Source organism: Pinus tabuliformis, chromosome 2_1 (genome assembly GCF_031772625.1).
Source record: "Pinus tabuliformis cultivar Carrire ecotype Pingquan chromosome 2_1, CPIR1, whole genome shotgun sequence".
Lineage (NCBI taxonomy): Eukaryota > Viridiplantae > Streptophyta > Pinopsida > Pinales > Pinaceae > Pinus > Pinus tabuliformis.
The window spans coordinates 40,128,783-40,154,425 of record NC_142299.1 but is presented as its reverse complement, the minus strand read 5'-3'; the positions used below and the strand labels follow the sequence as shown (position 1 = coordinate 40,154,425).

Here is a 25,643-nt window from a genome sequence, read left to right as displayed (position 1 = left end):
TGGAACTGTGGTGGAATTGTGTACGAAACTGTGGTTCCATGTGCAGCACTGTGTATGGAACCATCACAGTTCCATAGTGGCAGGGACTGTGTCAACTTCAAGGAACCGTGATTCCAAATTTCTTGGCTGTGGACCACTAGCTGCTTCAGCAACAGTTCCATACAGTGCGTGGTTCTGGCTTTTGGACCATGGGGGCGGGGTGTGGGTAGGGGGAGGGGGCAGTTCCTGCAACACTGCATGAACTACATGCCTCTAAAATCAATATTGAATCTTGGTCAAAACTTAAAAAGCTGTTATTTTTTTTGTTTTTGAGAATTGAAGATTAGTTGGTTTGAGAATTGGAAGATTTAGTATATGAGTTTAGTATGTACATTCATAGAGATCAGATTGACAGATCAAAATTGTTCTTTTACATTATTCTCATGGCTTTTCATGTTCTATATATGATTGCATGTGTTTGCAACGGTTAAACAAGGCTAGTGAATATCAGATCGACAGATATGGAATTGTTGTTTCATGCTTGTACTGTTTGCTTTTCATGTTGTATATATGATGGTATGTGGATGCAACAGGTAAACAAGGCCAATGGTCCCTTTGATGCTCTGCTATGTGTTGGACAATTCTTTCCGAAAAATATTGATGGATTGGATGAGATGAAGCATTACATAGAGGGTCATAAGGAATTTCCTTTACCAACCTATTTTATAGGGGATTTTGGAGAGGGAGTTGGTTCGATATTGTCGGCAGCTAAATTAAAATCTGCCAATGAAGGGTTTAAAATGGAAGGCATTCCAGTTTGCAAGAATCTCTATTGGCTTAAAGGGAGTGGCAGGTTTATTCTTCATGGTATGGACTTGTACTTTTACATGTTTGTTCATTTTGCTATTGAAACATTTCATTCTATAATACTTCTGTAGCAAAGTTTTTACAAGTGAAATAATTTTGTAGGATGTGGGCCAATCTATAAACTACATGGCACGTGTCAAGGCTTCATGGCCCACAAAACATAATGTTTATGTAATGTATGCCTGATGTCTGCTTATTTTGAATAACATTTTCCACAGTACATCCCATTATGTCATGCTTATTGTTATACATTCTGTGTTTGTGACCTATGTGACAAGGTTCGTCGAACTTTAACCTTGAAGTTCGAATTTTGGCGAACCTTAAATTTTTTTTGAGGTTCGGAGAGCCTCATCGAACCTCATAGCCATTGACAAGTCCATAGATCAAAACTCATAACCTCATGTCACAACTCAAGCTTGTAATTTATCCTTACAGTTTCCATGTCCGTGATAACATTTTTGATGTTCACTGATGTTGATTTCTTACTATTTTATCCTATAATTCATTATATATATATATATATATATGTATATATATATATATATATATATGAACCTAATGGCGAACCTCATCTGAACCTCATCAAAAAATTTGAACCCAAACTGAACCTAATCATTGCCGAATCCGAACTCGAATCTGAACCTAATCATTGCCAAATCCGAACTCGAACCTGAACCATGTGATATTGTTTATGACTTCTATTACAAATTCAAAAATTCCTTTTCACATTGGAGGTTTTCCAGATCTAGGCCCTGTGAACTTCAGCCTTAGGGCTGATTTGAAACATTAATTTACAGCAGCAAATCGTAGACAATATTTCATCTCACTTCAGCCCAACATACTGGGTAACCCATGATATCAAATACGAAACATATGCAAACAAGTTTCAGCCCTCAAGCATAAACCAGATCTAAAATCACTTTCATTACTGCAGATTTACAGCAGTAAATCTATTCTATTATTTTCAATTTGTTTGTCAAGTCATTTAACAATTTTAACCCTTAAATATGTCAAATCAGCATGAATAATAAGCACTTGAAATTACCTAATCCAAAAGACAATGAAAGCGGAAAATTAAGTCTGCAATTACACAAGTATTGGACAATTGGAAACTTTAATATATATTTATAGGCATAAAGTACATGAACATACCACTGCTTTATCAGAAAGCTGGTACAATCTTTCAAGCTGTCAAAAACCCTGGCTAGGGAAACCATGAAAACCCTAGCCACCACCTAAGATCTCCAACCAGCAAGTATCAACATTGTCAAGTCTCAACAAGAAGCTTGTATCACACAATCTGTCAGACTAGCATGGTTGTCTTCCTTAGGGTTTGCAAACGCTAGCCATGTCGCATCACAAAAGTAAATGGCAAGACAACTCTAGTGGTAGCCTCCAAATCTACATGTCCATCCTAGTGTTTGAATCCTCGAACTCTAGGCCTTCCACCCTTATATCATCACAATCTCCAAGATCTCCTTGGATCATCAAGAGTACAAGAAATCCATGATCTTGCCCTAGCTTTACATCTTAAGAGAACAAGGCTCCAAAATCATGCAAGGCATTGGCTCCATTGTCTATCTTGTACTAAGATAAGAACCCTAGTGCTACAAAAAGAGCCATAAAAACTGTCATCATCTTCAACATCATGTTTCTCTAGGGTTTACATGTATAGCACACACTCAAGTCATCACAAGAGCAAACCCTAGCATCGAACAAGAGAAAACCCTAGCATCACACAAGAGCAATATTTCCAAGAATATCCAAGATGTCTGTCTTCCCCTTTATCTTCTCCAAGGGTGTCCTTATGAACCCCAATGTCTAGCTCCTTGTGTTTCCTCATGAACTCTAGCATTTAGCTCCTAGGGTTTCCTCATGAACCCTAATGTCTCCAAAACAAGTATAAAGAAGAGTACAATTGTTAAAATTGGCAACTAGGGCCAAACTCCATGTGGGTCTACTTATTTATGGCAGCTGATATTTTTCTTGGATTCCTCTCGTTGAGAGGTGTAGGATTGATCTAAAGATCATCCAATTCCGACATGTACTCATGGAGATATGAATTTATTTGTGTTATGGGACAATTCGTCAAGGTCAGCCAACAACCAAATTACCCCCACTTGTCCTCCACATTTTAGTATAAATAGAGGTGGCCTTCAAGTCACTTTGACACACACTCTTGTGATCTCTCTTCATTTTGTTTTGGGTTTGACGAAGAAGAGATCTAGAGGGAGTGGTCTAGGATATACGCTGGCCTAATGATGCCCTAATCTGCTATGAAGGGAAGAAGCCTAATGATGCCCTAATGCTGCCATGAAGCGCCCTAGCCGTGGAAGAAAAAGGGTCTTCTTGAAGATCCTACGCTGCCCTAATTTTCAGTCAATGAAGCAAGTCCTTAACGCAGTCTTGGAGGAGTCTTGCAAGCAGTGATGGAAGAATTTAATACACTGTCATGGAAGGATGCCCTGGAATCTAATACACTGCCCTAGAGGATGCCCTAGACTCTAACGTAGTCATGGAAGAAGCCCTAACACAGTCAGGGAAGCAGGCTTCCATATCACAGCAAGCAAGTGACTTAGTGACCTAAACACATGACTAACACTGCTGTTCTTAAGTGACCTAATCGCTGTCCTGAAGGAGTCATAACCGCAGAGAAAGAAGTCACCTAGAACACAGTCAATGAGGGTTTCAGAGGCAGCAAAAGGAGGCATGTATTCGCTGTAAAGAGGGGGCCTTGACAAGCCCTAACCGCAGTCTAATCAAGTGTTACAAGCTGGTGCCCTAGATACAGTCAAGGAAGAGATGTATGCACAGTCCATGGAGGGATCTAAGCCGCAGTCCTCAAGGGCTATCAAGGAGCCCTAATGCAACCTTCTAATCTGCTGTTCAATGATGCCCTATCCACATTTAGTAAAGATACTAATTTGCTGTTATACATGGTTCAAACTTCAGACAAAGCCCTAAATACTATTGATGAAGGTCCTTATACTCAGCCTGAAGTAGCCACTATCCGCAGTCCTAAAGAAGCACTCATTGACAACTACGTTCATAGCGAAGGTGGCTGTAAGCATTAAGATGCTTGCTGTAGGTAACTATGTGATGAAGGGAGCTGGTATGATCATGCTCTAAGGTTTGATAAGCCACAACTTTACTATAAAGGAAAGGGTTGAACCGTTGAAGTCTGCTCCTTGGTGTTGATGATTTTACTTCAGAATTGCTATGTGCTAGGCCATAGGCCATAGCATCATAACAAGGGTTTATGAAGAGCTGATCCATTGAGATTAGTGCCCTCATCAGATCAACTTCATAGCACAGTGAGTTGCAACATAGTGGATTAGTGCAGCATGATGATATGCAACATAGTGGATTAGTGCAGCATGATGAGATGCAACATGGTGATAGATGCAACATGATGGATGCAGTGTGTTGGTTGCAGCATGGTGATGGGTGCGGCATGGTGATGAAATCACCTTGAAAGAATGTTTGCCTTCACCCAAGTTTGGAACTGCAGTCCATGCCCTCAGATCTGCAACCTCTTTATGTTATCTTCAAGGTGAAGATCTCTGCTCTTATTTTGACAAGTCGAAATGTTGACATTTGTTGTATATGTACTATCTCTCTCCCTCTGCTGAACTATTGAAGAACATAAGAAGAATTGATCAAGGGTTTCCCCACATTGGGGTTTGTCCTTGGCTGGCGCCACATCTTGTGTCCTCTTGTCTTGGCTTGTCTTCTGCGATTTATGTTTATGTTCTATCTGCATTTTACTATCATGCTAAATGTGATTGCTAATCTGGAATTGATATGAAGCTAATATGGAAGATTGAAGTAAATTTGCTCTCAGCATAGAACATGTCTAAAATTAACAACAATGATAACAAACAAATACACGATCTGTCTTCTCCATTATATATACAAGTAGGTGAGGGAGGCTAACTTAAGGTAAGGACACATGTCCATACAAGTAACTAAGAAGGCCACCACCCACATAGAGTGCTCTACAATAGAAGGATGCATGTGTCAAACTAGGGTTTATCCAATCCCCAAAGTGAAATGCCCAAAAAGTCATGATGTTGCGCAACGCCCCTCCTCCAAGATGGTGTTCTTTTTAACAAGATGTACAATGCTCCCTCCATGATGGTCTTCTATCCAAGTGTCCTTCTCCAAGGCACTCCTCTAACTATGTGCCATGCCCTCTCATGTGCCCAATGCTACTCTCCTTATGCCAATTTGGTCACAAAGCTCCAACTCTCCTCAAGATAGGTGTTGTTGATGTTCGTAGCTTGGGCAAGTACTTCTCCACTGGCCTAAGTGTCTAGGTGTGCAGAAGTCGCCCAAAGTTTCCTTAGATACTTGCTCTACTGGGATCAAGTTGTTTTTGTAACTTAACTTAAGTTAGACTTGGGAAAAGCACATTATGTTGGCTTATTGAGATTAAGTAAACTTAGGAAAAGTAAAGTAAATTATTTTAGTGATTATGTTTTAATCTTAGCCCTTGTTCTCAATCGAGGTGAGGTCTAATCTTAGCTGTTAATCACTTTGGAGATTAGTTTAGGGATTTAGCTCAATGTAAAGCTATAAAAGCAAGGATAAGGAGAATGAGAAGACACACCATACAAAAACACAAGATTGAAAGAGGCATCTCAGTAAGTGTGTTGGGTTTGAGGAAGGGGCATCAAGGAGATCTAGATCAGCCAAGGAGGGTTTGATCAGTTCGATGGGATCCAATGTTGTATGTAATTCCTTAGTTGGGTCTTCTTCATAGGAAGGGAGCCCAAGTAAGTTCAAAATTTTAATGAAGAACCGTGACTTGGTAGAATCTATCATTTTTGTGATTGAGATTGGTAAATTTGCTTTTTGTCGAATTTATTTTGTTAATACCCTAGTCGTGTTTTTATTTAGTAAATGAAATTCTACTCGAAATTGATTGTCTGATTGCTAGGGTAAGAAAAACTAACATTTATTGATGGCTAGCAAGGTTGTTGGGCCATGTTGCACACATTTTGTCAAAGTTCCAAGGAAACGGAAATGCCAAACTTTTTGAACAAGATCAGGTCATCTATCAACAATCTACATGTCTTTCTAAACCCATTCTGCAAGTTATATAATGTAAATGATCCTAGTAAGACCTTGAGTATATGTAACAACCTAGGTAAGCCTATAATTTTGATGAAAGATTTCATCCTAGGAGGTTTTTTAACCTTGTTGACTACATGTGTTTCTAGACACAGCTAATAAGAAGAGTTTTTTCCTTCCAACTTAAACCCCAAAGCTAGGGTGAAATTTTGTGTCGCAGATGGTTTATGTGTCTTGAGCTAAGTCACTTGACACGGGGAAAGGGGACACAAAGGACACGAGGATTCGAGTGTCGGACACAGACACATTGACCCCCCCGCGAAGATGACACATTATATATATATTTATTAAAAATTACATATTTCTTACACAAATTCTCATTCATGATACAAATTCATCGATTCAAACATAGATACCCATCTAGATGTAAGTTTTACAAAGTAACAATATGCTTACAAATACAATTGTGACATAATACATATTCATCAATGATCCAATAACACAAAGACAAGATACTGTAGTTTTCTCATTAAGTCATCAAAATCAGAATGTGTTACATAGGTAGTTGCAATGCCAATGGCAAATAAAAATAGCAAATAAAAAACAACTACAAGCCTCAAGGCAGTAGGTAACTCACGAGTCATCAATCCTCATCATCAAAATCAGCATCACTATACTCATTATCATGGTCAACACTGCTCTCCTCTGCTGCATCCTCCTCTTCTGTATCCAATGTCATCTTTGCATCTACTGGTGTGGAGGATGACCCCTCTACAGTGTCATCATCATCAAAAGTGACAGGTTCTAGCACTGGCTCATTAAGATCCAAGTTGGCCAATGCCAACTCTACACTGCTGTCCAAACCCATATCATTAGGAAAGACATTCCACATCTTTGTCTTTCCCGTCAACCACTCATCCCTTTGCTTGTAAATAAGACGAAGGTTGGTGTGCAGTGTGCACATACACCATTGTCTCTGCCCTGGACTGCTCAAGCCTGCTTTTTTTGACACTATACAAATTCCTATATGTGCTACAATTCCTCTCGCAACAAGAGGATGAAGTCACCTGAGAGAGGAGCCTCATGGCTAACTGATTTAGAGGAGGGTTTGTTGCCCCATGAGTTGCCCACCAAGAATAGGGCTTCTTAGCCCCCTTGTCTCTAATCACATCATTTTGCAAATCGACCAGTGCCAGTGGAAAACTCTGCAAAGGCATCCTCAACCTCATCAAGGGATGCTCTATCATGAAAAATCCATCTCAATGCATCTTTCCTCCTCTGTGAAATTTCACCATCCATGTGAGAAGGGAATCTGCGGGAAGGTCCACCATTCAGCCACTCATGGCTGTAGTATTTTGGGTTCAATGAGTGAGCCTAAAGGTGGGCAATTCTTGTCCCATATGCTGACAAGTGTTGAAGGAAATGTAACTAGGTTCGATCTTCATAAATGTAATTTTGATATTTGTATTTATTCAAGAAAAGAGAAATTATTTTTATATTATTTGTCAATTAGTTTCTTGCTCATTGAAAATAGGTCAAGCACATTTTAAAGTGATTCTAGAAAGTCAAAGTGAAAGTGTAATTATGATGAGACCCTTTGAGGGCATGTTACATCATATATGTCAACATACAAGGTCATGGGAACACTTCCAAGCATAGTCAAATTCTCTCCTAGCCACAATGAAGTCTCCAAGCAGCAAAATAATGAATAAAAGGTGAATTACAACGAAACTGTTAAGTCAGCCTAATGGACAGTCAAGTTAGCTTGAAGAGGAGGGACAAACCTCTGTTTATAGAGGCTGTCCACTCCTCAACAACATAACGAATTCTCTCTGAAATCAGTGAGGGTATAAGGCAGGAGAAAGAATACTAAGAAGAACGAAGAAAGCCAAAGTCAAGGGTTTACAAGGGCAACAAGCAAGGAGGAAGAACAACGAAGATAAGGAGACATTTTCTAGGGTTTTTGCAGCTACACGTGCGAAGATAAAGGAGGCTTCTTGCGGTCATTACAACAGTGAATCACAATGACAAGTATCTTGATTTTGGGCTAAGAAACAAGGACTATAAGGCCTCCCCAACCAACGAAGAAGAAGGAAAAGGCAGTGAGAAGGAAATTGTTTTAGGGTTTCTATCCACACGTGCAACAAGTAAACCCCTGCAGATTTGACAAAAGATGAAGGCAACAGATTAAGAGGCATCATTCAGAGGTATAACTAGGTCTACGAGGACTCTAAGGAAAGCGAAGAAGGTTCTCCCTATAGCAAAGTAAAGAAGCCCTAATGTTCTAGGGTTTCTCTAAAGAAGAAAAGAAATCTGACTTAGACGAACAACAGAAGAAGGACGAAGTACTAAGGAGCAAAGTGCTGGAAGGAAGAGGTCCATGTGCCAGAAGTTATATTGCAGAAAGAGGAAGGCTTTGACTTATGCTTTGAGGATGTCCTAGTCAAGGGTCTAGGGTTTGGCAGTTGTTCAAATAAGAAGCTTCAATAAGAGAAAACTTACAAAGGGTTTTCCTCTCAAGAGTGGAAAGTTTTTGCCCCTGGCAGAGAGCCAAACTTTGTGTTCTTGTTATTTTGTTTTGGTAGCAGCTTGATGAAGTACACACATATGGACTAATAATAAGAAGAAGAAGCATAAGTTAACAAGAAAAGTAAAAAGACTCCACAAATTGTTATCAAGTAATGAAGAATCACACTAAACTACTTTGCCCCTAGATTCTTCAACATGGTATCAGAGCCATGGTGACACATCAGGGATAGGGCAACTCAAGAACACTCATTAAGGGAAGCATCTACAAAGTTGAAGTATCTACAAAGTTGAAGCATCAAGCCTAGAAGTCTCAATCACTTCAAGGACAAGAAGGGTCTACAATTCATCGTTCATCAAGGAGTTCTACAAAGCTAGAAGAAGAACCTTATATAAAGGCACCTACAAAGAAGAGTAGGTTGAAGCAAGACCTACATCAAGCTACAAGTCTTCAAGCAAACATCATCACCAAGCAAGTCCACTTGGAGAAGGCAACTTGAAGAACATCAAGTTCTCGGGAAGACAAGCCATCAAGTCTTCAAGGAGGAAGCTGTGAAAATTCTATTACTGCAACAACTGATTTATTTTACCTACTTATCCTTCAATAAGTTATTTACGAATCTCTTCAGTAAATATTAAAATAAATTCTACTGCATATATCACACCATTATACAGAAACAAATACATGCACAAGAATCAAACACATCAACATAGTTATTTTTGGACAATTGTCCCCGGAAAAACCCAATGCGGGAAAACCGGTGCAGCAGAGGAGGATTTTATTAATCAACTTTTCTTGAGTACAACTAGGGTGCCAAACTGGCTCACCCAACAAAGATAAATTCTTCGGCGCCTCCCCTAGGCTCAGTGTCAGTCCAGCTAGCCTCTGTGCAGCTCCCAGACCCTCTACGTCAGCACTCTGCCTCACTGCGTCAGCACTTGGCCTCTCTGCGTCACCCACGCAGGCCCTCCAGTGACTACGCAATCCTTCTGCCTCTGTGTCTTCCCGAGTGGCTCTGCGTCTGCCTCTCTGATCTTTACGCTGGTCCTCCGACACTGTCTCTGCTTCTCTGTTACGTACTCACTACCTCTTGCTACAATCCAGTCTTCTAGTTCAAATTTCTCAGCAAGCCCTGCTCCAGAAGTCGAACTAACTGGTCTCCCTCAGTGTGTCTCCAACTGACCCTCAAGCCTTCTCTTATATTTTTCCCATTGATGAATCAACGACCGAGATTAAGTCCCTAATCAACAACTAGGGTTAAAATAGACTTGATCTTCGTCTCTTAGAAGCTTCTCATCCTTATCTTTATTAATACCCATTAAAATTTTTATTTTCTTAAGTTTAGACTTAGGAACTCATTAAAAATATTAATTATTTTAATAACTCTTCATTTGGATGGAATTTTCCAAAATGATTTCTGTGTCTTGGAGATCTCGTGTGCTTTAGCCTCTCCACCAATTTTCATGGCTAGAGCACATCTGATGCTACCCCAAATCAACACTCCCTTTTAGCGAGGAATGTGCTCTAGTAATATTCCACAACTGAGCATCGCCTTGATCATCCGGCATCAGTACCTGTGATGATGTTTGGCCTTCCTTCCCGACATCCTCTACACTGTTGCATCCTATACTGCTGCCCATGGCTCTACCACTGCCACTGCTACATCTATACTACAGCTCCCTCTGCATCTGTGCTACTGCTAGTCCTTCCTCCCAACACTGCATCTGCACTACAAGTCCCTCTGCATCCGTGTTGCTGCTGGTCCTTCCTCCCAACACTGCATTTGCACTGCAATATCATACCCATTTCTGCTACTGAAATTGATTCTTTATCATTCCCATCTTCTCCCTGAAAGAAGCAAACTTTGTTCTTCCAAGGGCCTTGGTAAGGATGTCTGCTACCTGTTCTCCTATAGGAGTGTAGCTCAACTGTACAACTCCTTGTTGGACACCGTCTCTGACAAAGTGACACTGAATATCAATGTGCTTTGACTGATCATGAAAAACTGGATTCTTAAAGAGCTTGATGCAACTCTGGTTATCACACATGATCCTGGTCGCTTCCATCCTTCTTCTGAATAGGTTCACAAGCAGTTTTCTAAGCCATATGGCTTTGCACAAAGCTGTGCTAGTGGCCATATATTCTGCTTTAGTTGAGCTTAGAGCTACGGATTTCTATTTCCTACTGCACCAGGAGGTCATTCCCGATGTACTTTTCCGATCCACTGAACTTCCAACCCAATTTGCATCTGTGAATCCACTCAATTTGATATCCTTACTCCTGGTGTACAAGAGTCCATAATCGACTATTCCCTGTATATATTTGAGAACATGTTTGGTTGCTGCCTATTGCGCCCTCTTCGGTTCCACCATGAATTGACTGAGGGTGTTGACAGCGTAACAAATGTCTAGCTTGGTATTGACCAGATACATCAGCGACCCTATGAGCTACCTGTATAAGGTGGGATCGACATCCTTGTCTTCGATGCATCAATTTTCTTCTAGTTGGTGATCATTGGAATAACCATAGGCCTATAGTCTTGCATCTTGAATCTCTTCAAAATTTCTATAGCATATCTCCCTTGTCCAAGGAAGATCTCCCCCTTCTGCTGCCAAACTTCCAACCCTAGGAAATAATGCATTTGTCCCAAATCCTTCATGTCGAATTCTGTGGCTAGATTCTTCTTGCAGTCCTCAATGAGCTTGGATGATCCTGTTAGGAACAGATCATCCACATATAATACTAGGATTAGAGGCTCATTCTCTACAATTAGATAATAGAGATTTGGATCTGCGTCACTCTTGACGAACCGCATCTTCTGCAAATAGCCATCAATTCGACCATACCATGCTCTAGGTGCATGTTTGAGCCCATACAAGGCTTTCTTCAATCTGCATACATGATACTTCTTCTCATGTGTCTCAAAGCCTTCTGGATGTTCAATGTATACTTCCTCTTTTATTACCCCTTTCAAGAATGCCATTTTGACATCCATCTGATGAATCTCCCATCCCATCTGTGCTGCAAGAGATATCACGGTTCTAATAGATGTATACCTAGCTACTAGGGCGACGGTCTTTTCATAGTCAATTCCTTCCTTCTGAGCATACCCCTTAGCCACAAACCTGGCTTTGTATTTTTCCACACAGCATATTATCTTGTAGATCCATCTCGAACCTACCACCGATCTGTCTAGAGGCCTAGGCACTACTTCCCAGACATCGTTCACCATTATAGAGTTGTATTCCTCTACCATCGCATCCATCCAAACTTGATGTTGAGCAACGTCCTGAAAACTGGAAGGCTCCCCATCTTGAGCTACTAAGGCTTGATATCTATCTGGCTGTTTTCTCTCCCTTTTATTGTTTCTCGGTGCATTGATGAAATCTTATGCATCCTGCAGAATCTGTCAAAGTTCCTGGCTTGTTCTTCCTCTGGTAACAGGTGCATCTGTTATCTCCTCCTCTTCCTGTTCTGAGGGAGAATTCTTGGTTTTCGCTGGTTGAAGTGGTTTGACCAACGACTCATCTTTTGACTACTCCTCGGAAGGCATTTCTCGAGATTTTTTGAAGGCCCGTTTTCCATGAACTTCACATCTCGTTGAACTACTACCTTGCTGCTCCTTGGAAGATAGATTCTATATGCCTTAACATTCTCGCTATATCCCATTAGGTATCATTTCTCTGCAATTTGATCTAACTTCTTCCTTTTCTCCTCCAGTATACGACAATATTCTAAACTCCCAAATATCCTGAAATGGCTGACTTCAGGTGTCTTCCCACTGAAGACTTTCTTTGGAGTAATATTGCCCAATGCCCTATGAGGAGTTCTATTCTGGACATAGACTGCCGTGTTGCATGCTTTTACCCACAGGAATTTTGGCATATCCTGATCATACATCATGGCCCTAGCTGCTTCCACGATAGTCCTGTTCTTCCTTTCTGCTACTCCATTTTGCTCCGGATTGTAAGGAGTTATCCACTCTCTTCTGATGCCCTCCCTAGCGCAAAAATCAGTGAAGTCCTTATCGACATATTCTTCACCATTGTCTGAGCACAAAACTTTTACTTTCTTCCTTGTCAGATTCTTCACCAGAGCCTTGAACTCTTTGAATTGACAGAAAACCTCATCCTTAGTTTTCAAAAAATAAATCCAAGTCTTCCTAGAGTGGTCATCAATGAAGGTGACAAAGTATTCAACACCATTAAGAGCTTTAGTGGATATTGGTCCGCAAATATCTGAGTGTATCAATCCTAGTACACTCTTGGCTCTGTTTTTACTTATAAAAATGTTGCTTTGGCATACTTGCCCAGAGCACATCCTCTGCATACATCATCTCGTTCTGTACTAAGATCTGGAACTCCTGTTACAGTTTTCATGAGAATTCTTAGAGCCCCATGGTGCAAATGTCCCATTCTTCTGTGCCATAGTTCATTCAAATTCTTGTCTTCATTACTGCTTATCAGTGCCATTGGTGATTCTAGCTGTAACCTGTACAACCTGTTCCTTCTGATTCCGATTTGCACTTTATTTTTCCAACTCGGGTGTTTGACGTATTCTCTCTTTAATGAAGAAAACGTCATAGCCCTTGCTTTGACGTTGTGATACGGAAAGTAAGTTCATCCTCAGTGCTAGCACATGCAACACATTGGTAGCACGAAACTTCTCTCCCGTTTCTGTTTGAAAAACTACGGTACCCTTCCCTACTGGAGTACACTTTGCCTTATTCCCCATGGTGATTTGAAAATTCATCCTTTCCTCCTGCTAATCTAAGAAACATTCTGGGATTCCTGTCATATTCCAGGAGGCTCCACTGTCTATATACCATACCTCTGATGATGCAGAGCTTGTCACACAAGCAACTTCATCTTCCAATCTGGAAGCCAGCATAGAGAAATCGAAATTGCTATCTCTTGTGCAATTTTTTGAAAGTCTGCACGAGTCTCTTGACGTAGATGCCTCTGCATCACGATCTCGACCCATAATTGACTTTCCCTTTCTGTCTCTGATTCCTTGCTCTGATACCATGTGAAAATTCTATTACTGCAGCAACTGATTTATTTTACCTACTTATTCTTCAATATGTTATCTACGAAATCCCTTCGTAAATATTAAAATAATTTCTACTGCAGATATCACACAATTATACAGAAAAAAATACATGCACAAGAATCAAACACATCAACACAGTTATTTTTGGACAATTGTCCCCGGAAAAACCCAATGCGGGAAAACCAGTGCAACAGAGGAGGATTTTATTAATTAGCTTTTCTTGAGTACAACTAGGGTGCCAAACTAACTTACCCAACAGAGATAAATTCTTTGGCGCCTCACCTAGGCTCACTAACAGTCCAGCTAGCCTCTATGCATCTCCCAAACCCTCTGCGTCAGCACTTTGCCTCACTGCGTCAACAATTGGCCTCTCTGCATCACACACGCAGGCCCTCCAGTGACTGTGCAATCCTGCTGCCTCTACGTCTTCCTGAGTGGCTCTGCATCTGCCTCTCTGATCTCTGCGCTGGTCCTTCAGCACTGTCTTTGCCTCTTTGTTACGTACTCGCTACCTCTTGCTGCAATCCAGTCTTCTAGTTCGAATTTCTCAGCAAGCCTTGCTCCAGAAATCAAACTGACTGGTCTCCCTCAGTGTGTCTCCAACTGACCCTCAAGCCTTCTCTTATACTTTTCCCATTGATGAATCAACGATCGAGATTAAGTCCCTTATCAATGACTAAGATTAAAATAGACTTGATCTTCGTCTCTTAGAAGCTTCTCATCCTTATCTTTATTAATACCCATTAATATTTTTATTTTCCTAAGTTTAGACTTAGGAACTCATTAAAAATATTAATTATTTGAATAACTCTTCATCCGGATGGAATTTTCCAAAACGGTTTCTAGGTCTTGGAGATCTCATGTGCTTTATCCTCTCCACCAATTTTCATGGCTAGAGCACATCTGATGCTACCCCAAATCAACAGAAGCAAATCCATTACATCTCAAAATCTATCAAGTAAGTACATGCCCTGAATCAATGTCTTTTTGCAAGGAAAGCAATAAATTGGTAGGAACCAATAACTTTCTTGCATGGAAGAAGAGGACCCATCTACTACTCAAGGAGAATCAACTCCTAGAACATGTCAAAGGGAATATCACTATCCGTGCTAAGGAATAGACTCAAGCCTTAGCCAAGTACAATAAGGATGAGACAAGAGCTCAAAGGATTCTGATAGAATCAATCAAAGACTCTCTCATTCCTTATGTCTCCAAATTTGAGACATCAAAAGAAATCTATGATAAGCTAGTAGAGCTATTCTTGGTATCCACAACCGGAGAAGTAACATCTCTGAGGAATGGATTATACAAGATGAAGATAACAAAGGAAGGAATAGCTCCCTACTTCATGAAAATCTTTGAAATGAGAGATCAACTTCAAGAGCTTGGGGAAGTCATGTCTGATAGAGAGATGACAACTGTAGTACTCAATGCTCTACCTGAGGAGTGGGGAAACTTCACATCTAGCATATATGCCAAGAAGGAAGCAACCACTCTCAGTGAAATGTGGTCTCTATGTAGAACAAAGGAAACCAAACTTAAGGCAAAAGAAGATGTGGGATCAAAGGAGAAAGCATTTGTTACCATGGCCAAGAGAAAGAGTAAATTTGGCAAGTTTGGTCCACGAAGAACAAACAACAAAGACATGTCTAAGATCCAATGTTTTGGATGCCAAGAATATGGACACTACAAAAGGAATTGTCCTAAGCTTAAAAAGGACAACAACAAAAGGAAGAGGGAAGAAGCTCACATAACTCAAGAGATGAAAGAAGAAGGAAAGAAGCAAAAGAAGGAAGATCCTCTGGATCTCTACTATGACTAGGTTAAACTCTTTACTTCTAGACTTCTTTCAAAGTTTTGAGTAGCATAGGAGCATGTAGGAATAATTTAAAATTTCATGGCTAGAAACATCCTCTAGAATCTAGCAACATGATGTAAATAGAGTTCTAGATACTCATGTAGATGTAGCATTTATGATAAGAACAAAATTGCATAAGTAGAAATACCTTCTAGAATATAGGAGCATGACTGATATAGCTCAAGGTATTCATGTAGAAAAAACATACCTAGTATAGGACATCATACATTATGAAATAAAATTGATCATGCTAAGAATCTTAGAAGACCTACATCATCAAAAGAAAGGAAACATTTGCAAGGCAAGGATCTTAAGATCCTATGATGGAATCTTCAAAAGAAGGTTCATGGACCAAAGCAGATGTCTCGTTGGGAATCCCTTTCATGGGTTTCAAGAAAAGGATGATATGCAGGCAAGCTAAGATGAAGCAAGAAGGGCCACACCAAAGGATGATCAAAGGAGAATCAAGATGAGGTATGTATGCATCAAAGTTTAAGTCATGTTATCATTTGTATATTATTGAGTCATGGGTATAGTTCTATAACATGATCAAGCATGAAAGAATCTCTTTCACCAAGAATATGCTCGAAGGCATGTACCACAATGCAATGAAGGTCAACAAAGAAACATGCTCACATAAGGAGCATAAGATTGCTAACTATGAAGCAAGAAGAAATGCTAACAAGTCCAAAAAGCAAGCAATGAAGGAATGCTCTCACAAGAAGCATTAGATGGTTGACTTATCTATTTGGGAAGAAGCAAATGAAGAAATAGATCAAGCATGTGAAGAACACCATGATCACCGAGAATCACTATCTGACAAAATTCCTTGAAGATATCTCCCAAAAGAAGGCAGGACAACTTTGATAAAGGAAGAAAGGACCCTTGACACCTATGAAGGCCTTGGAGATACAAAAGATGCAGATAACTGATTCTACTCTACAGAGATGTCGTGATGAAGAAGCCATCCAACAAAAGAAAAAGCAATGTTGAAGCAATATTAGGATGAAGTCATGATGGGCTACTAGGTCAAAGCATGTAACCTAGCAAGTACATCGAAGCATCCATGAGAAGAATATTCCGAAGCATGGACAAGATGACAAAAGAGTAGCCAAGATGACAAGAAAACCTGATGAATGACAAGAAAGCCACTTTCCACGAAGGAAGCAAGACATGACAATCCAGGAAGGAAAGTGATCGATGGATGGTGCCCTACATAGAAGAAGTTCGAACAAAGACTTCATGACATCAAGAAAGGAAGGAGATCAAGCAGCTGGAGGACCCACAAAGAAGAAGCTGCTGATGAAGGAAAGAGTCCCTAGTTAATAGGGAGATCTGACAGGTCCCTGATCAAGAGGAAGTTTTGGATCATCCCTGATTACAAAGGAGTGACAATTGTGTTTTCCATTTCATGGGTCATGCACTAGACCAGGACTAACAGCCGTAAGTCTAGATGAAGGCCATGAATGGAAATGTAGAACACAAGATAGACACAACATTCTTGTCTTTGCTTGGAAGAAAGAATGGGAGGATTAGGTAATCATTTGGCATCCGATACTCTTTGAGGATGTGTAGGGCATCCAAGACAAGAGTAGGCAAGAGGATCGATATTCTTTGAGGGCTGGGAACCCAAGATAAGAATAGTCCTAGAAGGTCATACTCGGAGAACACCTGGGTGGGTATGTAACTTGAGAGACAATGATGAAGGTGTCTATAAATCATTGGTCTCGCCAGGATTGTAGCTCATGGTCTCGTAAAGAGATGGAGCTGTTAGTCAAGGCCTTACACTATGACAATGCTGATGAATATGATGCTATAACAGATGGATTGCAAATCTGGTTTCTCTTATGTGAATTCTTCAAGATTGAAAATGCCAAACACCTTGTAATGTTGCATGAAATTACTATGAATACCTCCCTAGTTAAGAGGGAGTGTTAAGAGAAATGTAACTAGGTTTGGTCTTCATAAATGTAATTTTGATATTTGTATTTATTCAAGAAAAGATGAATTATTTTTATATTATTTGTCAATTAGTTTCTTGCTCATTGAAAATAGGTCAAGCACATTTTAAAGTGCTTCTAGAAAGTCAAAGTGAAAATGTAATTATGATGGGACCCTTTGAGGGCATGTTACATCATATATGTCAACATACAAGGTCATGGGAACACCTCCAAGCATAGTCAAATCCTCTCCTAGCCACAACGAAGTCTCCAAGCAACAAAATAATGAATAAAAGATGAATTACAATGAAACTGTCAAGTCGGCCTGATGGATAGTCAAGTCGGCTTGAAGAGGAGGGACAGACCTTTCTTTGTAGAGGCTATCTACTCCTCAAAAGCATAATGAATTCTGTCTGAAATTAGTCAGGGTATAAGGCAGGATATGAATACTAAGAAGGACGAAGAAAGTCAAAGTAAAGGGTTTATAAGGGTAGCAAGCAAGGAGGAAGAACAACGAAGATGTATAGACGTTTTCAAGGGTTTCTGTAGCCACACGTGCAAAGATAAAGGAGGCTTCCTGCGGTCATTACAACAATAAATCACAGTGACAAGTATCTTGGTTTTGGGCTAAGAAACAAGGACTATAAGGCCTCCCCAACTAGAGAAGAAGAAGGAAAAGACAACGAGGAGGAGACTGTTTTAGGGTTTCTGTCCACATGTGCAACAAGTAAACCTTTGCAGATTTGACAACAGATGAAGGCAACACATTAAGAGGCATCATTCGGAGGTATAACTAGGTCTACAAGGTCTCTAAGGAAAGCGAAGAAGGTTCTCCCTATAGAAAAGTAAAGAAGCCCTAATGTTCTAGGGTTTCTCCAAAGAAGAAAAGAAATCTAACTTAGAAAAACAACAGAAGAAGGACGAAGTACTAAGGAGCAAAGTGCCAGAAGGAAGAGGTCCATGTGCCGGAAGTTATAGTGCAGAGAGAGGAAGGATTTGACTTATGCTTGGAGGATATCCTAGTCAAGGGTCTATGGTTTGGCAATTGTTCAAGTAAGAAGCTTCAATAAGAGAAAACTTACTAAGGGTTTTCCTCTCAAGAGTGGAGAGTTTTTGTCACTGGCAGAGAGCCAAACTTTGTGTTCTTGTTATTTTGTTTTGGTAGCAGTTTGATGAAGTACACACATATGCACTAATAATAAGAAGAAGACGCATAAGCTAACAAGAAAAGTAAAAAGACTCCACAAATTGTTATCAAGTAACGGGGAATCACACTACACTACTTTGCCCTAGATTCTTCAACAACAAGAATATCCTGTATGGTGGTGAAGAAGGCCTCTGATGATGTCTCATACTCGAGGCACTCACTCTGTAAAATAATGCTCCTCACAAACTCAATCATGGAATCCCATCCCTCATAAACCTCTCCTAGGATGGGTTGGTTTGTATCTGCAAATCGAAGCAAAGAAATGATAGGGTCCATGATATGAATAAGTAGATCTACCCTCTCCCACCAAGCATCATCTACCACTGTGTCCATCACTATTTTTGAGGCTGCTTGATTTGTCTTTTTCCAAAAAGACCAAAACTCTGAAATAACCATGGCTCCAAGATCGGTCTTGACCTCCTTCAACCTCTTCAACATGATGAATGAAGAGGCAAACCGTGTATCCACAATCTTCAACAATGATAGATTGGTGTACTCCTTGTAGATAGTGAGGGCATTTGTATGATTTTGTACAAAGTTGTGGATATGCCGTGCATCCTCAATAATGCTTCCAATCCAAAGCACATCAAAAGCAATAGATTTAAGTGCTAAATTCAAAGAATGGACAATGCAAGGTGTCCAAAATACTTGTGGATATTTAGCTTCCACAATCATGCCAACAACCTTGCAAACAGGTGCATTATCTGTAATGATTTGCACACAAGAATCAACACCTACATCTTCAATAACTTTAATAAACAACTCACCCATATATTGTGCATCCTTGTATTGTCCAAGTGCATCCACTGATTTCAAGAAAACTGGACCATTCAAGGAAGACACCATGAAGTTGATGAGTGGGTGCCGTGCTGGATCTGTCCATCCATCAGAAACAATGCTAACCCTAGATGTTGGCCATGTTGATTTAATAGGCTCAAGCATTTTGTCCACCTCTTTCTTTGCCTTCGTCAACAATGTGGTTCTAAGCTTCTTTGACCCAGGAGGCACATACCTTGATGGAACCCCTTGAGTTAGAGCTCGGCACATCTCAATAAATAAAGGTGAGCGTGCAACATTAAAGGATATGAAGTTCTGGTAGAAAAAAATGCAATGGTGAGATCAAACTCTTCCTGTTTCTCTTTTTGAAAAATTGTTGATTGGACCAAGTGCCATTGCCTTTCTTTTTGGTGCTTGTCCCCCACTAGAACTCTCAAATGGAAATTTGTTGCTGCTTTTCCTGAAGAATGGAAGGGGATCATCATTCTTGTTTTTTTTAGATGTTGCAACCACCTTTGCCATACCAACATTGGCCTTGTTTTCCATTTCTTTCCTCTTAGCTAAAGACCCCTGTGTACATGCTGCAATTCCACAACTTGGTAAAGCCAACAAATGAGCTTTCACACGGTAATATGTGCTCATGAAATGATTGCTGCAATAGTTGCATTTCCAAGCAACATTGCCTCCTCCCTTCATCTTGCTACCTAGCCCTTGCTCTCTTGTGACATATTTCCACAAGGGATATTTGTTATCTTGAGGTTGCTGTCTTCCCTCAACATTTGAAGCTGCTGTTGCAGCCCCACTTCCAATAGAGGGAACACTTGCAGACCCTGATGAAATTGGAAGAGGAGGGGCATCTCCAATGGGGACATTCTTCCCCTTCCTTTGCCCCTTCCCTGCTACCCTTGATTGAGCCATGGATGCTGTAAAAAAGTAAAGAAAAAATGCACAAATTTGTAAAAAGAATGCAAATGCAAACTACTGTAATAAAAATGCAAAAAAATATAGACAAAATGCACTTCCCTGTTACTTGAATTGCCTCCAAAATGCTCCCACACACTTTGCTCTTCGCTTTCACACACCCACAACAAGAGAATGAGTATTGTGATGTTAGAATGGCCCAAATTGGCCTTTTATGGCCACACAGAGGTAAACAAAGCGGGACACGTGCCCCGATGGGACATGCTCGAACATGATCTAGAGGACACGTGTCCAACCAAATCGTGTTCGATTCACTTGATTCGGGACAGGTCAGGGCTGAGGAATGAATCCAGTTTCATAGGTCTTGATGGTAAGCCAAATGTGTATTCCCCTTTTGAGGGTTGTAAATGTAAAATCTTATGTATTAGAGGGTGGAAAAATAATTAAATCCCCTCGTGTAAATTAATTAATTTTTCTGGCAAAATTAAATTAAATCCTAAACCAAAAAATTAATTCATAGAGTCAAAATTAAATTGTCTTAGGAAAAATAATTCTCCAAGTGGAAAAATTTGTGGGTCCTAAAATGAATCAATTTTTAAAGGTCCTCCACCAAGGGAATATTATATATTTCAAGAAAATTTGGACCCTTAGACCTTGGTGGTTAAGTCAAAATCAATTTTTTGAGGAAATTAGCTCATAATAATTAATTTTGAGCTAATAAAAATGGAATAAATAATAAATTCGAAAATTCTTCAAAAATAAAAAATCAAGGGCCAAGATTAAAAAATCTTGAAGTGGTTATCAACGGCCAAGATTATTTTGACAAGGTTTAAAGAAACTAACCGTTATTTTTCTACTTGGACGATGAATCTATAAATTAGAGTCATTTGAGTCTCTAGCATCTTGATGTCTCGCTCGAAAATTGCTGCTGAAGCATCTTTGTAATTGTTGTCCCGCTGGGAACTATTTTTTCTATCATAGTAAAGACTTTGAGGTTCAATTGAAGGTGTTCTTGCTTATTGATTTGTGGTATGTGCTGATTACGAGCATCTCTATGTTGTGCGGAATATTGATAAGATCTGTTTTTTCATTAGATGGAGATAAAATCATACTATTAATAGTTTTGGGTTAATCTTAGGTGGCTTGATTTTCCATGTGATCTAACAAATTATTTTTGAGATAAATACATAGTGCTTGCAGGCACTTCAGTGCTTGGCCTCCAAGTTGACAAACTTGGACAATAACCATTGTTGCTTGGATTCCAAATATTCATATGGTGGATTAAATCTTCGCTTAGGCTATAGTATACATTAGGATTTCTAAAGTATTTCTAGCCATTCTTCAAAGGAAAAAAACTCCATAATTTTTTTTTTTTCAAAATTAAAAAATTTTCAAAACCCTTGTATATTTGTAGATCTTGTAAATAAATTTGTAAATTATTTTTTCTATATTGGGTTTTAAGTATTTTGTATATATTTGAGGTTTGGGTGTTGTATTTTTCATTTTTGTAGGTTGGATCAAGGGATCAAGTTGAAGAAAAACTAGATCTAGGCCCTTGTGGGTAAGATTTAGTCTCTTGAAATTTTTGCAGGGCTATTCATTGGAGATTTTGCAACAAAATTCAGATCCGGAAAGGATTTTTTTTTTTGAGACAAGGGTTTTCAGTTTCAGGTCTCCTGAGACCAGATCTAGCCTCTCCAAGGCTAGTGTCAGCCTCTAAGGCCCCAACGGCCTTTTCTGGCCCTTTTAGCGCAGGTTGTGAGCCCTAGAGGCCTCTGCCTCATCTCCAACCCCCTGCGCAGAGGGTTTAAGCCCTTTTAAGGGCTAGTCGTGGACTTTTGGGGCCTTGACCTCCCTCTGGAAGCATAGACGACAACACTAGAGGGCTTGCCATGGCCTTTTAGTCCCTTAAACCCCCAACATCAAGCCTTTAGGGTCTCCATTGCCCCTGTGTCAAGCCTTTAGGCGTCTTCCTCGAGCGTTGCCTTTTTCCGGTCTCCTCTTGCCTTTTCAACCTCTGATCTATCATCCTAGCCGCCTTAGCCCTCAACGCTGACCTTCCTTGCCCTAGCATTGGCTCTTCTTGGCCATTTTTTGCCCTAGCTTGCCCTAAACCCTAATTTGAAATTTTGGGACTTATTCCTTGGCAGTTTTGCAGATTTTTGAGCTCCAAAAGTTTGATTTTCAGGTGGTTTCTTCATCAAAAAAGTTTTAGCTCACTTGGGAAAATACATCTATAAGGCCTTGGGCCTAGGGTTTGACCTCTAAACCCTTGTTTTCTCTCTGTTTTATTACAACAGTAAGATTGGTAATAATCAAGCCCTAAAATCACATATAAATTGATCAAAATTATTCAAAGTTGCAAAATCTTCATTTTTCCAAATTTTGGCCACTTGGGCACCTTAGATCTATCTTAGTTCTAATTTTATACTTGCTGGAATTTACTACATAACTAAATATTTCAGATCTGATATTCTTGAATCACACGCTTAATAAGGGTCAAAAAACTTGAAATTTTTAGTTTATGGTGAATTTTCCTATTTTTGAGCATTTTAAGCACTATTCGTAGCCTCATTAGTTTGCTGATCTGCGGTTTATTTACTGCTGTAATAACTAGTTCAGATCTGAAATATTGCTGAATACATCATCATAAAGTCTTAGATTTACATTTGCTGGTCATTGGAAACTTTTGTGCTTCATGTGTTGGACATATTCTATAATCTAGAGTGACTCTTTCCATAATTGTCACAACACTAATAAGTATTGAAATTTTATGAAGTGCTACTGTCAATTTGATTATTGAAGATCTAACATTTGTGTGTCCTATTCTAAGTTTGCAAAATTTTCTGAATTTGACACGTAAAGCACTCCTACACTTAAGCTCCAAAGATCTGATCTTGTGATTAGTATAAGTTGATATAATATGTAATTGACATCATTGTGTTTTGGCATATAATTGAATCATTGATCTAAGCACTTGGCATTTAAAATTTTCACTGATTATTTTAAAAGCGGTATTTGGTTTATCCAAGTGGTATTGAACATTGTTGAAATATTGACATTTTACATCTTGTGGATAATCATTACTGAATAAGTGCTTTAGTTTTCTTTGAACTGTTCAAGCATCTCGTAGATTAATCTCTGGTTGAAGTTTGCACTTGTATCTGTTAGCATTTATCTTGTTTAAGATTGTTATCTCAATATTGTTAAGTACTCTTGCTTTAAGATAATTCATACTAAGTACTTAAGTAACATAAACAATCTTAACTCAAGATAATTTCACTCATCATCTTGCATAAGCATCCTAGATCTAGCTTGCATTAAAACTTACCTCCTAGCATAAGCTAGGTTGATAGAGATCTAGGGCAACCCTTCTCACCTAGCTTGAGGGGCTTGGCAACTCTTCAGTGGTTAACATGGTGACCTTGCAGTGGTCAGATCCACAGTCTCTGCAGTGCCGTAAGCATCGGGCGATAGGAGCACAACATAAGGTATCATTAATCAGGCCCTAGCCTGCTTCCTGTTGGCCTCCTTCCCACAACCTACCTTGGAGCCCAACTTCAAAATAGTTAAGGGAAGGCCATACTTAGATTAGGCATATAATTAAAATTAACCAAGATCACTGCATCTCACATAGGTCCTAGGACTTGCACATCATATAGGTTAGTTAATCATTCAAGCAGCGGGTGTCCATCCAGTCACGTGGTTTTAATTTATCACAAGCAACAATTGTGACTCCATTAATGCATTGGTTTCATACTTCAAATTTAATTGAATCATTAATCTTGCTAAATTTAACCAAGTAACTAGGCGACTCATCTGTGTCTCCCAAACAAGTTGGTTCCCAGCGTGTTTTCCTTCACCTTATTCCATCGGGACTACCTCACATAGCCTGCTATTGGGAGACAACTAGAACGGAGTGGGATGGGATTAGAGTGACAACCCCTGACCTGAGTAGTTGTCGCGGTCCTTGTACAATCCGGGTGACAACATGGCATAGTCGCCAAACTAGCTGCAGAGGCAGATGGCCAAAAACAAAAGGGAGGTGTCCTAACGACTGGTGGTTGACAATCCCTCAGCCACTAGCTAGTTGCATCGTCATCGACATGATTGGCCACAGAGCAGTTGAGAAAAAAGGAGCCATGACAAGGAAAGGAAGGGCACAACCTAGAGATCAAGTAGGCAGCGTAAGAGTGCATTTGTGACAGTGGGAATAGTCTGTAGGTACGACATCATAGGGTGTCTCGGGTCGAGAAGGAAGAGCCACCAAAAATAGAAGGGAACATCCACCATGAGTTGGGCACGAGGAGACATGGTTGCGGGAGCTCCAGCGATAGGCATACACGACTAAGTAGCCGTCATTGAGACAAGGAGCAATGGGATAGGTCAAGCCAAACTCGTGATAATGGGAACAATTTGCAGATACGACGATGCAAGGTGTCTCGAGTCGAGTAGGAAGAGCCACTAGGAATAGAAGGGAATAATTGCTGTGAGATGGGCACGAGGAGATAGAGATGCAAGAGATCCAGTGATAGGCAGACAACACTGAGTAGACCACCATTGAGACAAGGATCAGTGGGATAGGTTGGACCAACATCGAGACAGGGTTGGGTTGTCACACAAAGAGGGCCATGCACAAAATGGTGGTTGTAGCGGCCAAATGCAGTCGCTTGACAACAAGGACAAACTCACAACAACAAGGGAGGCCTGAAGGTAGGTCGCGATAGGGCTATTCGGCTAGGCAAATAATTATGTGGTTGAGGTAGGGCTGAGTTTATACAACGACAGAGAAGCTAGCTGGAAGCTGAGTGAACAAGTGGACAATACATGGCTGCATAGAGGACAAATCCATAAGCAACAGGCCATAAGGACCCAAAGATTGGCAAAGGTTATTCCTTTGAGGGAGAGAGGGAGACCGTACCAATTAGGGCATGATAAGAAGTTTTACGACGATTTTTTTATGGCCTCAATCAGTGTGAGGGTCAAAGACAGGTTGGATGGGGCCTACAACTTTTGTACATTAAAGGAAAGGATAACGTTGGTTCTTAAGGAGAATGACTTATGAGAGTGCAACCACCTAAATTACAACTCCTTTGGATGCTATAGCTCTGTTAGCCCACGAATTGAAAGACGTGAAATCCAATTGTATCATCATGGATGGGGTGAAGGATCACGTGATCCTTCACATATCAGGGAAGGATATTACCCATGATATGTGGTTTGCTGTGGTGAGCCTTGTTGACCACTATGTGTCAACCACCCATAGCAGTACACCCCCTTTTTTCGCAAAAGGGATAGCGCCTGATCGACGTATTCGTGCCGTTCAACTATCATCATCAGCCTGAGGATCATCTTATAATGTAAACCCAGTATGCATGTGTATAATGTAAATAATCTCAGTAGATCCATGTCGTGTATGTAATCACCTAGGTGAACCTA

At 40.1% G+C, this 25,643-nt stretch overlaps 1 protein-coding gene across 2 annotated transcripts in view; it reads left to right on the top strand.

The window, feature by feature from the left end:
* The window catches only part of LOC149198665 (zinc finger CCCH domain-containing protein 64-like), a 215,252-nt gene that overhangs the window by 37,551 nt on the left and 152,058 nt on the right, over positions 1-25,643 (top strand). For both annotated transcript variants that reach the window (XM_089402109.1, XM_089402108.1), the window contains exon 2: positions 573-846. In XM_089402109.1, coding sequence (XP_089258235.1) covers positions 573-846 — 274 coding nt within the window. The remainder of the gene's footprint in view (positions 1-572; positions 847-25,643) is intronic.